Genomic DNA, 15782 nt, shown 5'->3' on the forward strand with positions numbered 1-15782 from the left:
AACTGATAGTCAGAATCTGGGAAACCGAACAGCTACCGGAGGAGTGGAAGGAAGGGGTTATATGCCCCATCTACAAGAAAGGCGACAAACTGGAGTGTGAGAACTTTCGAGCGATCACCATCCTTAATGCCGCCTACAAAGTGATATCTCAGATCATCTTCCGTCGTCTGTCACCATTAGTGAACGAGTTCGTGGGAAGTTATCAAGCCGGCTTCGTTGACGGCCGCTCGACTACGGACCAGATCTTTACTGTACGGCAAATCCTTCAAAAATGCCGTGAATACCAAGTCCCAACGCACCATCTGTTCGTTGATTTCAAGGCGGCATACGACAGTATAGACCGCGTAGAGCTATGGAAAATTATGGACGAGAACAGCTTCCCTAGGAAGCTTACCAGACTGATCAAAGCAACGGTGGATGGTGTGCAAAACTGTGTGAAGATTTCGGGCGAACACTCCAGTTCGTTCGAATCACGCCGGGGACTAAGACAAGGTGATGGACTTTCGTGACTGTTGTTCAACATTGCGCTAGAAGGTGTCATGCGGAGAGCCGGGTGTAACAGCCGGGGTACGATTTTCAACAGATCCAGTCAATTTATTGTGGGAAGGTACAATGCTCATCTCTTCATATCTACTTTGTGCCTTTACCCAGCCCTACTGTATACACCTTCAGTGTACACACTTGCTTGTGACAACTGTTTTGACAGGCAAGATCGTTATTAATAAAAATACTATCAATACTGTTAGACCGCGTGATTTTATCGTCTGAATAAATGTCTTGTGTAAGCCAGTGATTCGCGTGTGTTTTCTCGATTTACCGATTCGAAATCCTCCGCTGTGTGGACTTCTACTTAGCTGACAGGTTATGGGCCCAGCAAGTGACCCTAAACGGAAAGAAATCGGGAAATTGAAAGATCCGGCCATGAAGAGCCGGATGGTGCGCTTATAATTCCTTTGTTGTAATAAAAGGTAAAAGCATTGTTTCGCGGATGACTGAAGAGTGATAGTATTAGTGAGAACACTGCAGATAAGTGAGCCAGCGAGAAGTGAGCCAAGAGAATTTACCAGTGAGAAGCCGTAGAAGTGTTTCATTTGTTTTTGTTTACCTTCTGATCAATCGCGCCGGTGAAAAATGGGAGATGCCAAATTTTCGATCCCCAAACTGAATGGCTGTAACTGGCAAACGTGGAAGCTTCGTGTAGAGATGTTATTGGCTCGTGATGATTTATGGTCCGTTGTTGATGAAGAGCTACCCACGGAAGCAGAGCGCAACGATCAGTGGAAAACAAACGATCGAAAAGCGAAAGCAACTATAATCTTGCTTCTCGAAGATAGTCAATGAATTATTGGCAGTGACTGATTTTCTACCCGCCGCTGCTACATCCAGGCGCTATAGTATATGCGCAAAATAGCCAGCAAAAGTTAACCGCCAGAAATTTGTATGGCGAAAGACATCTAACGTGGGTTTTCTCAAAATAAGGAACTTTTCATGAAAAACTATTTGGTACCGGTTATGAAGGATGGTGTCCGCTACTACGCCTACCAAATATTTTTTCGATGAAGGTGCTTGATTTTGAGAGATCGAACCTTAGATGCCTTTCGCCATACTGATTTCAGAAAGTTAACTCCTAGTGTGCCGCTGTAAGCACGCTCAAAGCAGGCGATTCATTGTCGTTAGTGAGACAGTGTGTTTTCGCGCGAGATACGTTTATTGCACTTAGAAACTACCATCAAAAACAAACGCGATCGGTTCGGGTTTCGCTTTTAAAGAAGCTGTGCGCGTCGAATCTAGCTGAAAACGGGAACGTCGAGAATCATTTGCGAGAGTTCGATGATTTATTCGATCGTCTTGATGCTGCGGGCACAACATTAGACAAAGACACAAAAATATGTCGACACGGTTGTTTCATAAGGGCCAATGTCGCAAACGTAAACAATGCCTTTTCCTGCAAATTCCTCAACAACTAGGGCCGCTACCAGCTAACAACCACTTGGAACTGGTGGCGCTCCGCGCCTTCTATCGAACGGAAGTGGAAAATACCGCAAGAAGTCTCTAATCTTCCTGAAAACAGCAGAAGAAGTCAATGTTTACGTTTGCGACATTCGCCCTTTTGAAACAACAATGTCGATGTATGTTACTGCGTAGTTTGCCGGCATCGTTCGACGGGTTGGTTACGGCTCTAGATAGTCGGTCGGATGATGACATCTCGCTCGATGTTGTCAAATCAAAACTAGTGGATGAGTACAATCGTCAATTAGAGAGAAAAGGTTGCGGAAGTGTAAAGATGGAAAAAGCGATGCGTTCGGCGGAAGGAAGATCTGTGAGTGAATTTCGTACTTGCCATTTCTGCAAGAAATCTGGGCATATAAAGAGAAATTGCCGAAAGTTCCTGTCCGCTCAGAAGAGAGAGAAAGAATCAACCAGTGCTGGTGGAAATGTATCGGAAAAAGCTAAAACTGCCCAGAGTGATTCGCGAGGTGTTGCTTTTACCGCTGGAGAAGAGAACCTCGGTAATTGGGTAATTGATAGTGGTGCTAGTGCACATATGACAAACAATCGATCGTTTTTCAAATCACTAAAAGAGTTCGCGGGTGGATACATCGCCATGGCGGATGGCAAGAAAACCCAAATCCAAGGCGAAGGAGATGGCATAGTGTACGGTGTTGACAATGCCGGTGAAGCTATAAAAATCGAAGTAAATGAAGTGAAATTCGTGCCCGGTCTATCTACGAACCTCATCTCGGTTGGAAAGCTAGCACAGAAAAACTACAAAGTGATTTTTGACAATAACTGTTGTGAGATAGTAAACGGTGAAGGTATAGTGGTTGCCACCGGATCCCGCCATGGTGGATTGTATTACCTGAATGTGACGGAAGCATCGTTGACTGCATCGGACGGCCAGCATAAGGAGAACTGCCAGCATCAGTGGCATAGACGGCTTGGTCACCGCGATTGGGCGGCTGCTGAACGTTTGCACAAAGAAAGTTTGGCTACTGGAATGCGGGTAAGTGATTGCGGGTTGAAATTAGTTTGTGAGTGTTGTATGGAAGCAAAGTCGGCCAGGTTACCATTTCCTCCAGTTGTGGAACGTAAGTCTTCCCGAATCTTGGATATCGTCCACACAGATCTTTGTGGGCCGATAAAAGATATTTTAGTTACAAGATAAATATTGTCGCTGTCGTCGCTGTCCGGAACATCTTTTGCTGGCGAGGATAGGGGAGCTAAATGTCAAAGATGGAAAATCCATACGATTTGACAGGTATGTACCACACATGTTTCGGACAGCAGAACAAAGGGAACCGAAGCGACAATCTTTATCTAGTAACTAAAATATCTTTTGGGCCGATGGACAACATCACACCGAGTGGAAACCGATACGCGATGACCATTATAGACGACTTCAGTCGATTCACTGTTACTTATCTCTTAAAGCATAAGTCGGAAGCTGCTGGGATTATCAAGGACTATGTTCGATGGGTGCAGAATATGTTTGGACACAAGCCAAGGGCTGTGAGATCCGACGGAGGTGGTGAATTCGACAATAAAGAACTGCGAATGTTCTATAAACAAGAAGGGATTCAACCGCAATTCACTACCCCATACTCCCCACAACAAAACGGTGTCGCCGAGAGGAAAAACAGATCGTTAACAGAGATGGCAACATGTATGTTGATTGATGCTGGTATGGAGAAACGTTTCTGGGGCGAGGCAATGTTAACTGCCACGTACCTGCAAAACAGACTACCGTCAAGATCCATCCAGAAAACCCCTCATGAACTCTGGTGGGGGAGAAAACCGGATGTTAGCCATCTCCGTGTGTTTGGAAGTCAAGCCTACGTTCATATACCTGATTTGAAGCGGAAGAAACTGGATAGCAAAGCTAGGAAGCTAACATTCGTTGGTTACGCTATTGAGCAAAAGGCGTATCGTTTCGTGGACCTAGCTACGGAGCTGATTACAGTGAGCCGCGATGCCCGTTTCATCGAGTTGGACAACGGATCGTCACCGGTGGAAATGGAAGCGTCGAGTTCCGGAGTGAAGACAGGAAGTGATACAGTGACAGAAGAAAACATTGAGTTGATTCCCTTCAAGGAAGAGAAGGAAGAAGTGTTCGAAGATGCGTGTGAAGACTATCATGAAGAAGAAGTGAACTCTAATTCCAACATTCGTCGTTCGGGAAGATCGAACATTGGAACACGACCACGGCATTTAGACGATTATGAACTTGAGCTCGCCGTAGGATTCGCCGCATGTGCTGTTGAAGGACCGATTGATTATAAAGCAGCTTTAAATAACAATGAGTGGCACGGTGCGATGGTGGAGGAAATGCAGTCTCATCGGCGGAACAAAACATGGCAACTTGTACCGCTGCCGGAAGGGAAGAAGGCAATTGGTTCGAAGTGGGTGTTCAAGGAAAAACGTAACGAAAAGAATCAAATCGTGAAATTTAAGGCCAGGTTAGTTGCACAAGGCTATGCTCAAAGATCTGGAGTAGACGTTGATGACGTGTTTGCTCCTGTCACACGTCTTTCCACTTTTCGTACTTTGCTTTCGGTAGCGGCGAAGAATAATATGCACGTTCATCACCTGGATGTGAAGACGGCCTACCTTCATGGCAATCTTAAGGAAGAAGTCTTCATGAGGCAACCACCAGGATTCGCTGTCCCAGGAAAAGAGCACATGGTCTGTCGTCTACAGCGGAGTATATACGGGTTGCGTCAATCAGCACGATGCTGGAATCGTCGGTTAGATGAAGCTTTAGTGCGGAACGGATTCAAGTCAACTGTGGCAGACCCATGTTTGTATGTTATGGAAATCGGGAACGCAAAAGTGTTTCTAATAGTGTATGTTGACGATTTGCTGATTGCCTCTACCGATGAGTCAATTATGGAAACAGTTTGCGACAAACTAAAAGCGGAATTTGAGCTAACATCATTAGGAGAAGTACGGCACTTTCTTGGTATAGAAGTGGAGCGTGAAGGAAGTGTTTTTAAGTTGAGTCTGACAAACTACATAGACAAGTTATTATCTACATTTGGCATGGAACAGTGCAAAGCGGCAAAGTCACCAATGGATCCGGGGTATGTGAAGATGTGTGATGCTGGAGAACCATATGACGATCCGAGTAACTTTCGTAGTTTGGTTGGAGGTTTACTATACTTGGCTGTCGTTGTTAGACCGGACATCGCTGCAAGTTCCGCGATTCTCGGACGAAGGTTTAGCGCACCACGTGAATGTGATTGGGTTGCGGCAAAGCGGATTCTCCGCTATCTGAAATCAACAAGAAGCTATAAGTTACGACTTGGCGCAGATCAAGAGAAATTGATTGGTTATTCGGATGCTGACTGGGCGGGGGATATAGTTAGTCGTCGATCCACCTCCGGTATTCTATTCAAATATGGTGGTGGCTGTATCATGTGGACCAGCCGTCGTCAACCGTGTGTAACCCTATCATCGATGGAAGCTGAGTATGTGGCGCTTAGTGAAGCTTGCCAAGAAGCGCTATGGCTCAGACAGCTGCTGCATGAATTGGGGGAGCCTCAAAAGGAACCAACGACCATTTTGGAGGACAACCAAGGATGTTTAGCATTCGTGCGTTCTGAACGGGTGAGCCGAAGATCAAAACATATCGATACGAAGGAACATTTTATACAAGAACTGTGTATTCGTGAGAAAGTTCGTCTAGAGTATTGCTCAACAGATCGGATGCAAGCCGATATTTTAACGAAACCGTTAGGTCCCGTGAAACATCGGGAGTTCTGTGAGCTTATCGCACTCTGCGAGGGCTGATCAGGTAAAGAGAGTTTTACATTGAGGGGGAGTGTGGGAAGGTACAATGCTCATCTCTTCATATCTACTTTGTGCCTTTACCCAGCCCTACTGTATACACCTTCAGTGTACACACTTGCTTGTGACAACTGTTTTGACAGGCAAGATCGTTATTAATAAAAATACTATCAATACTGTTAGACCGCGTGATTTTATCGTCTGAATAAATGTCTTGTGTAAGCCAGTGATTCGCGTGTGTTTTCTCGATTTACCGATTCGAAATCCTCCGCTGTGTGGACTTCTACTTAGCTGACATTTATTTGCTTCGCGGATGACATGGACATTGTCGGCCGAACATTTGCAAAGGTGGCAGAACTGTACACCCGCCTGAAACGTGAAGCAACAAAAGTTGGACTGGTGGTGAATGCGTCAAAGACAAAGTGCATGCTTGTGGGCGGAACCGAGCGCGACAGGGCCCGCCTGGGAAGCAGTGTTACGATAGACGGGGATACCTTCGAGGTGGTCGAGGAATTCATCTACCTCGGATCCTTTCTAACGGCTGACAACAACGTTAGTCGTGAAATACGAAGGCGCATCATCTGTGGAAGTCGGGCCTACTACGGGCTCCAGAAGAAACTGCGGTCGAATAGATTCGCCACCGCACCAAATGTGTCATGTACAAGACGCTAATAAGACCGGTTGTCCTCTACGGACATGAAACATGGACAATGCTCGAGGAGGACTTGCAAGCACTCGGAGTATTCGAGAGACGGGTGCTTAGGACCATCTTTGGCGGTGTGCAAGAAGAAGGTGTGTGGCGGCGAAGAATGAACCATGAGCTCGCCCAACTCTACGGCGAACCCAGTATCCAGAAGGCCGGAAGGGTACGATGGGCAGGACATGTTGCAAGAATGCCGGACAGCAACCCTGCAAAGATGGTGTTCGCTTCCGATCCGGCAGGTACGAGACGGCGTGGAGCGCAGCGAGCGAGATAGGCAGACCAGGTGCAGAACAACTTGGCGAGCGTGGGGCGTATCCGAGGATGGAGAGATGCGGCCTCGAACCGTGCATTGTGGCATCAAATTGTTGATTCAGTGTTATCTGTTTAGATGTTAACTAAATGAATGAATGGCTTTTCCCCTCATATGAAACAGCTTTACTCACGTTAGGGCTGTGATACACCACGAAAATGAAGCTATCCTCGGGTTGCATATCCACAATAAATTGGCTTTGATTTATATTTTCTAATTCTACTTGAAAATCTCGAACTTACCCTACTCATCAGAAACTTCTTCGACCTTGTCATCACTGAGCGAGGCAATCATCTGTTTGACTGCTTCGGCTGCTGTCAGCATTTCCAGTCCCTCCAGAATATAAGCCAGTTGATCTAAGCTGGCATCCATGTCGTCTTCGAACCACACTTGCAACAAGTGCCGACACTGATCCCCGACGGTTGCATTCTCCGACTCAAAGTACTGAATTTCATCGCTATTGTACCCGAGCTTGGTGGCAAGCTTTTTCCAATCCTTCCCAATGCTAGGCGCTAGCTCAACCATCTGCGCCTTTGTCACGGTGATGGTTTTATGGGTGTTCTTGTCCTCCGGAGTGAGCTGTTCCGTTTTGAGCAGCTCCGAGTCCATCTGGAGAATAAGTTTAGAATTGAAAACCACTGGAAGTGGATTAACAATAGTATAACAGCTTACCTGATCTGTTTCTTCTTCGCCGACGAATGCCTCACCTTCTGCTTCATTCTGGTCGTTATCGTTCTGTGACGGAATGTCATCCTGTACCACCTGCTGCTTAACGTCCACCTTGTCCTTCTGAATCTTCTTCCTGACACTTTCCAGATAGTCAGCCACCTTGTACGAAGGGCTGTTGAATAGTGTGAAAAAATGCGGTGACTGCCGAGCAAGCAATCTCAGGGCCCTCCATTCGAATGAGGGATCCTGTTTTGCCTTGGAACCATCCAGATAGGCTTCCAAAGAAGGTAGAAAGTTGCGATCTTCCCCTTTACAGGCCTGCAAATTATCCGGACATGTGTTCCACAGACGGGTTAGCTCGGGATTGCCCATGAAAAATTTACCCTGTTTGGTAGAATCTCGTATCAGGTCGCCGAGAGGCTTGCGATGGCGCTTCTGGGGTAGCCGAATCGGCGGAGAAGGATCTTCGACGGAGGCATTTGCTGTGACAGCAGCCCCCGAAGCGGAAGCCGCTTCTGGGCGTTTGAATTCTTTGCAGCCTTCGTTTTTCCAGCTGTTCCATAGTTCTTCGCGAGCCAACATGTGGCGCACTGAATCAGCAAACTTCTTCCCATTTGGTGGCGATTCCTCGATTAGCTTGTAAACAGTTATCTCCGTGTCCCGCAGCCAGTCGATTTGGACTTGCGTGAGCAAATGATTGTCGGCTTTGAACTTGACGGTAGAATTAAGATACTGGAACAGAATCAGCAATTGTACTAGCACTGATCGACGAAAGTTTGAATCCGACAGCTGCAGCGAAAGCAGCTTTGGATTAGTAAGAAATTTAGCGAAAAAGTGGCCAGAATCACGGATCTGCTCTTCTGGTGGAATATCCATTGGTGTGGGGCTTGACTTGCTGCCGGATGCATTACTATTGGAAGACGAACGATGTTCTTCCAATTTGAAACTGCTGAAAGCGGACAGAACACTTCCGGCATGCTGAAGTGAAACAAACACATTGTAGGGTATTTAAAAATAGGAAACCAAAAAACTTCTACTTACCGCTGCAAACATCTTCCACTGCACCTTGTTATAGCACTGATTAGGATTCCGGAAGAAGTCTTGCAGAGCCCAAAACTTGCAATATAAGTTATAATCAATCTTCAACTGGCTTCCCGAACCATTTTCCTCCAATCCATCCAATTGGTCGCCCATCTCACTTCCATCCACACCGTACTCCGTCACATTTTCCAGATTAAACTCCGAAATGATGTTCAGCCCAGATCTCTCGCTAAATGGGAAGAATTTGGCCAAAAACAGTAGAATCCTTCCGCAGAAAACCGTATTCTGCGAACGAGACAACCGCCGCAACAGATCGTTGCACATACGCAGCAAATTGTGCTTACAAGCGGTAAAGAACAGCTCCTCCTTCCACGTGGCCACGTTGTTCTCCACGTAGGTGAAAATTTGTTCGCATTTGTCCAGCGTTACGGCATCGAAAATGTCGCCCAACAGAACAACCGGAATCGTCGCCGAAGTCATTTCCAAGCGACATGCTCCAACTGCAAAGTTGATGAAACCTTCGATCGCCGGAATGTCATCCGTCTTCGTTAGCAGCAGATTTCGGAATGCTTGATGCAGGGCCGCTTTCTTATCGTTATCGCTGCAACCCTTCTGTCCGTCGTATTCCGCTTTGAGCTGGTCGATTTCGTTCACTTTGTACGCCTTGTTTAGGGTGTCCTTTGGGTGGGAAATTCATGCGGGATTAGCATTCGAGATACACCAATCAGACTGTGATGCTTACCGTGAATAGATTGAGAAGGAATTCGAAATTAGGCGTAGCCATTGTTAAGCGCTTATTTAACTTATTTTAAAGTGTAAAATATTTAACTTTCAAGGGAAACGCAAGAAAATGTTGGACGCCGCGAGCAGATCACTTTCTCGAATTGTAAACAATAATAAACAGCTGTCAAAACACATCAAGGAAGTGAAACACGAATTACACGTTTATTTGAAATGACAGATTTTATGTTTAAAAAAAACCTACACGGACATGCGAAATAACTCAAAATTAAGTCTTTTTCAATTAACTTGACAGCAAAGTGCAACCACTCAAAATTGAGTTTTTCAGCAAGAGCTCAATTTTGAGTTAGTTTGAAAAACCTTTGGTTGAGTGAATTTTACTTTTTGTCAAGGAGTCGATTTTGAGTGAAAAGTACTAATAAAGCTGGTTTCCATTCATTGCAATTTATTTATTTATTTAGTCTACATGATAGAGGAATATATCCAGCTTTCCATGTTCGGTAATGGCGGCTTATCGGCGTTTCTTTCTTTTTTTTTACAAGGGAGAACGCATTTACACACTAACCCAGCACACGTATGCATTGTAGTTGCCAAACTACCACACGGAAGTGTACTGGAGTGTCGGACTCGACCGTACCGGTAATACCGACTAAACTCCCTTGGGCTCCGCCATCGTTTCCCCCAGAACTACCACCCAGTACTACTTCTGGGGGATGGCAGTACTAAACGTACTCGCTCATTCTCGCTCACACAGGCACCCGTCCCATGTAACTCTAGTGCTCGCTCTATCGCACCCTCAAACACACCCTACATACTCTGTTGCACCTCTGTCACCCAAGCAACCAGAAGTTCAGATTTTACTTAAATTTACTCTTAACCGAACTAATTGGTTCACTATGGTTCACATCAAGTTCCAAGCATCCTTAACGAAACTTTAAAGTTCACTTTTACGCTCCCACCATACAAATAATTACTTAAAATGAGAGCTGATTAAGCCTATGGATTCCCTATCGAAATCTCGGACGGATTCTCGTCGAAATCTCTGACGGACATGCGTCGAAATCCCTGACGGAATTTCGTCGGAATACCTGAAGGTTTTCTCCTGTCAGAAGGCAAGTTGCATTCCCGTCGGAATCCCCAAAAGATTCACGTTGAAATCCTGGACGGAATTATGTCGGAATCCCCGAGGGATTCATGCCAGAGTTCCTGAAGAAGTATTATCGTAGTCATCGAAGGATTTCCATCGAAATCCCCGAGGGATTCATCTCGGAATTCCTGAGGGATTATTGCCGGATTCCCCGTAGGATTCACCTAGGATTATTGTCGGATTTTCCGAAAGACTCTCTTCGGAATCTTATGAAGAATATCGGAATCTCAGAAGGATTACCGTCAGATTTGCTGGACAATTACAATCGGAATCGCTGAAAGATTGCTGTCGACATCCCTGGAGGATTTCCATCGAAATTCCTGGAATTTCAGTTCAGTCCTTTAGGAATTTCAACGGTAATCTTTGAGGGATTTCGACAGGAATCCTTCAGTGGTTCTGATTGTAATCCTTCAGCGAATTTGACGGGAATCCTTCAGCGTTTCCGACGGAAATCCTTCAGGGATTTCTTCTAGGCTTTCAGTGGGTTTATTTCAGAAATTCGGAATTGTTGGAGGATTCATATCGACTCCGTCGGGAATCCTTCAGGGATTTGGATTTCAATTGCATCTTTCTTCGATGCCGAAGGAATCCGTCTTCGATTCTTCAAAGAATTCTTCTGAGTTCCAGCTGGAATACTTTTGTGATAACGAGAAGAATCGTTCCTATAGAGGATTTTATTTGAAATCTCTGAAGGATATTATTTGATATTTGTGGAAAATTTATTTTAATCCTCCGAGTATTCCATTTGGAATTACTATACAGAGAATTTGATTTGGAAGTCCTGGAGAAATCTCTTTGGAATCTAAGGATTTTATGTGGTATCACGAGATGACTGCCTTTGGAATACTAGGACGACTAGATTTAGAATATAATTAGAATTTAGAATATAATTAGAATTTAGAATATAATTAGAATTTATAGAATTTCCTCTATAGAATATTTCAGTATAGAAATTTCTCTAGGTGTATTTTTTTATTTAAGTATTTGGTTTGGAATTGTTACAGGACTTGGTTTCGAATCCCTGCAGGATTTGATTTTGAAATCTTGAAAAACTTGATTTTTATTCTCTTGAGGATTTGATTTGGAACCCCTGAAGGATCGATTTGGATCCCCAAAGGCCCAAGAGTATTAGTTTTGGGAGAGTCCTATTTGGAGTTCCTTCAGTTCTCTGAAGGTCAAAACAAATACACCGTATGAAGATTGGCCCTATGTTGTATATGTTGTATACATTTATCATTTTTTCAGATCCTGGATAAAATCAATTTAAGAATTGTGGCCTACACCTTTGACGACACGGCATTTTAACTGTCTCCATGCTGCCCCGGATCTGAACGGCGTGTTCGAGCAGACATACTGCTTCTGTAGACACTATCACGCTAAACAAACCTGACACGACGGCCCTCCGACGAGACAATAGATTTGCGCAGGCCCAATAAGCCGCCTTTAAAAACAACCATTACGAACGACATAGAAGATAATAATACGACTCGATGCAATCGGCAACGACCTAGACGACGAATAAAGGATCACGATTGGAAGTTTGGAGCATGGAACTGCAAGTCGCTAGGCTACGATGAATTACATCCCCACAACTTCGACGTCGTAGCGCTGCAGGAAATCTGCTGCACAGGACAGAAAGTGTGGAAAAGCGGGCATCGAGCGACTACCTTCTACCACAGCTGTGACATCACCAACGAGCTTGGAACCGGCTTCATAGTTCTGGGCAAAATGCGCCAACGTGTGATTGGGTGGCAGCCAATCAACGCAAGGATTTGTAAGCTTAGGATAATAAGCCGTTTATTCAACTATAGCATCATCAACGTGCACTGCCAACACGAAGGGAGATGCACATCTGGAGCATACATACGATGGATACCCACTGCGGGACCTCAAAATCGTCATCGGTGACCTGAACGCTCAGGTAGGAACGTCAACGGCCAACGATGCATAAACTTTGCAGCCTCCCGCGGAATGGTAGTCCGAAGCACTTTCTTCCCCCGCAAGAATATCCACAAGGCCACATGGAGATTATCTAATCAAGAAACGGAAAACCAAATCGACCACTTTCTATTATACGGCATCGTTCTAATCTTCTCCGACATCACGAACGTCTGCACTTACCGCAGTGCGAATATTGAATCCGACCACTACCTCGTTACAGTATGTTTGCGCTCAAAACTCTCGACGGTGTACAACACACGTCGGAGTCGTCCGTCGCTGCTAAACATTGGGCGGCTACAAGACGGTAGACTTGCCCAAGACTACGTGGACCAGCAGGAAGATCGAGACTGTGACTGAGATGGAGCAACTGTACCGCGCTAATAACGCACGAAAGTTCTATGAGAAGTTAAACCGTTCACGTAAGGGCCACGTGCCGCAGCCCGATATATGTATAAGGATATAAACGGGAACCTTCTTCCAAACCAGCGTGAGGTGGTCCAAAGGTGGCGGCAGCACTACGAAGAGCACCTGAATGGCGATGTGGCAGACAACAGTGGTGGTATGGTAATGAATCTAAGAGCACGCGCGCAGGACATGCGACTTCCGGATCCGAATCTGCAAGTATGCGGGCAGGTATGATACAATCGATCGGGACCAACTATGGCAGCTAATGCACGAAAACGGATTTCCGGATAATCTTCGAATTTCCGGATGTTGTATCTGTTGTATACATATATCTTTTTTTTCAGATCCTGGATAAACTCAATTTAGGAGTTATGGGCTACACTTTGGACAACACGGCAATTTAACTGTCTCCATGCTGCCCCGGATCTGAACGGCGTGTTCGAGCAGACGTACTGTCTCTGTAGACACTATCTTCAAGAAGTCGTGATGGATCCACCAGGACAATGTGCAACTTATGCTTCCCATAATCTCCATGCTTGACGTCCCTCACAGGTAACTGTCACTGCAAAAGATATTTTAGTTACCAGATAAAGATTGTCGCTGTCCGGAACATCTTTTGCTGGCGAGGATAGGGGAGCTAAATGTCAAAGAAGGAAAATCCATACGATTTGACAGCTTGGTACCCAACATGTTCCGGACAGCAGAACAAAGGGAACCGAAGCGACAATCTTTATCTATTTGAGCTTATTCTACGAGTCGAGTGACGTGAGGTGAGTCGATTTTAGCAATTCTCACGTGAAGTGACCATGTTATTCAAATGGGGCTATACGACTCTTCTCACGTCATTCGAGCAATCTCACGTCACTCCACTCGTAGAATAAGCCCAAGTAACTAAAATATCTATTGTCACTGCAGAAGTAATTTGAGTGATCATGAATCAATTAACAAACCTTTTTGCAGGGTCTGGCAGCGATTCCAGACTGGCTGCTACTCATCGCCGTTTTAAAATGCAGTGTGAATTTTAATTAGGAAAAATAAAATAATACAACTTCAACAATCGAATTTAAGGTCTTCTCTTTATAAATTAATGAAACGAAGAAAACTCAATTTATCATATTCGTTTGGCATGCATACAATACATAATACAACCGAGTACATCGTACTGCCTTACATCAAATTATTTTACATCGCTTTAATTACGTCGCTGAATTTTGTACATCATGGAAAAAAAATACACCTGCGCTGTTACTCACGAATTGTCGTGTACATCAAAACAGTGTAATATCACAGCTCTGACGGAATAGTCTATGTGCATCTGTTTCGAATGTAATATTCAACAACTGTTTTTGCTGTGTACTCTAGTCATTCGACCTAACACTCACTCTGGCATCTCTTGTGGGACATTTCACTTAAGTTCGCACTTCTGACATACCATGTGAGTCTGACTCACCTCGCTCATACCATATGAGACTAGCTCAACTCACTCAACTCATTCATTTCGTACCATGTGAGACTGACTTGGATGCTCACCCACACTCCTCTGCCACGCCGCGGGGTATCAGTAGTCATAGGAACCAACATTCTTGCGCTACTCCCAGCGCGGCGTGTGCAGTCCATACATAGGCACCTATTCATTCACACTTCTGCCATGCTTCGAGGTGACGATCTCGGTTGCCACCCGCTGCGCCATACCTCTGCATGGGCAGACCATTCACACACTTCTCCGCGTTCGGCACTTTTCGCTCTAACTAACCAATCACTAGTTAGTACTGCTTGTCGATTGCTGCTCGGCGCGCCAGATTCTCTGCAAGCTGCAGGCAATCTGAGTGGTTGCAGTCGAGACTGCGTTCCACTTCTCCACCGCTTGACACATCCTCTGGATAAGGTTACCCGGAGTTGTGTCCCGGCCGCAAACGTCTAGCATTGCTCTTCTTTCGACGTCGAAACGAGGACATACGAACAGTATGTGCTCTGCAGTTTCGTCAACACCTGGGCAGTCAGGGCAGACGGGGACCTCCGCGTGCCCAAACCTGTGGTAGTACTGTCGGAAACAGCCATGGCCTGACAGGAATTGTGTCAGATGGAAGTGAACCTCCCCAAGGGGTCTCCCCACCCAGCTTGATATGTTAGGAATTAGCCGGTGGGTCCACCTACCTTTCGAGGAGTTATCCCACTCGCGCTGCCATCTGGCAACCGAAGTCACCCTGGTACGCTCGCGGGCTCCTCTGGTGCCACGTAGCTCAAAACACTCCTCGTCTTCCCGGATGACCAGCCCGACTGGCATCATACTCGCTATCACGCAGGATGCGTCGTGCGATACCGTGCGGTAGGCCGATATCACCCTGAGACACATCAAGCGGTAGGTGTTCTCCAGTTTTTGCAGGTAACTGGTTACCCTCAGCTTTTGCCCAGGACGGGTCGCCGTTCCTAAGAATAGATGCGGCAACGCCTGCCAGTAGCCTACGTCTACTGGCGCACACCTTGGAGCTGTTGGACATCATCCTCGATAATGCCGCCACAGCAGTCGAAGCCTTCTTGCACGCATATTCGACATGGCTACCGAAGGTAAGCTTGTCGTCTATGATGACCCTAAGAATCTTCAGACTCTGCTTTGAAGTGATCGCGACGTCTCCCACGTGAACAACTACATGTTGTGCCGACTTACGGTTGCTGACGATAACCACCTCCGTCTTATGTTGAGCGAGCTCAAGGCCTCTCGCACTCATCCATTTCGCCACAATGCTGATCGCGTGTTCTGCGGTTAGTTCTACTTCGGGGATTGACTCCCCGTAGACCTCTAGGGTTACATCGTCAGCAAAGCCGACGATCCTCACACCAGGAGGGAACGTCGTACATCAGGTTCCATAGTACCGGGCCCAGGATTGACCCTTGCGGGACTCCTGCGGTAATAGGAACACTTTTCTGACCGGCATCGGTCTCGTATAGCAGCACACGGTTCTGGAAGTAGCTTTCCCAGATCCGGTACAGTCCCACCGGCAGGCTAAGCCGGTGTAACGAGAGCGCGATGGCATCCCAGC

The 15782-nt window shown here is 45.9% G+C and overlaps 1 protein-coding gene across 1 annotated transcript; it reads right to left on the reverse strand.

Annotated features, from left to right (window-relative positions):
• Nucleotides 1–6975: 6975 nt before the first annotated feature.
• LOC134219655 (THO complex subunit 1-like) lies at nt 6976–9411 on the reverse strand. Its single transcript, XM_062698496.1, has 4 exons — nt 9253–9411; nt 8511–9188; nt 7473–8447; nt 6976–7409 (listed from the first exon to the last, which is right to left on the reverse strand). The coding sequence occupies exons 1-4, from the start codon at nt 9292–9294 to the stop codon at nt 7044–7046; spliced, it is 2061 nt and encodes a 686-aa protein (XP_062554480.1). The 5' UTR covers nt 9295–9411; the 3' UTR covers nt 6976–7043.
• Between the last annotated feature and the right edge of the window lie 6371 nt (nt 9412–15782).

This window comes from Armigeres subalbatus, chromosome 1 (genome assembly GCF_024139115.2).
Source record: "Armigeres subalbatus isolate Guangzhou_Male chromosome 1, GZ_Asu_2, whole genome shotgun sequence".
Classification (NCBI taxonomy): domain Eukaryota; kingdom Metazoa; phylum Arthropoda; class Insecta; order Diptera; family Culicidae; genus Armigeres; species Armigeres subalbatus.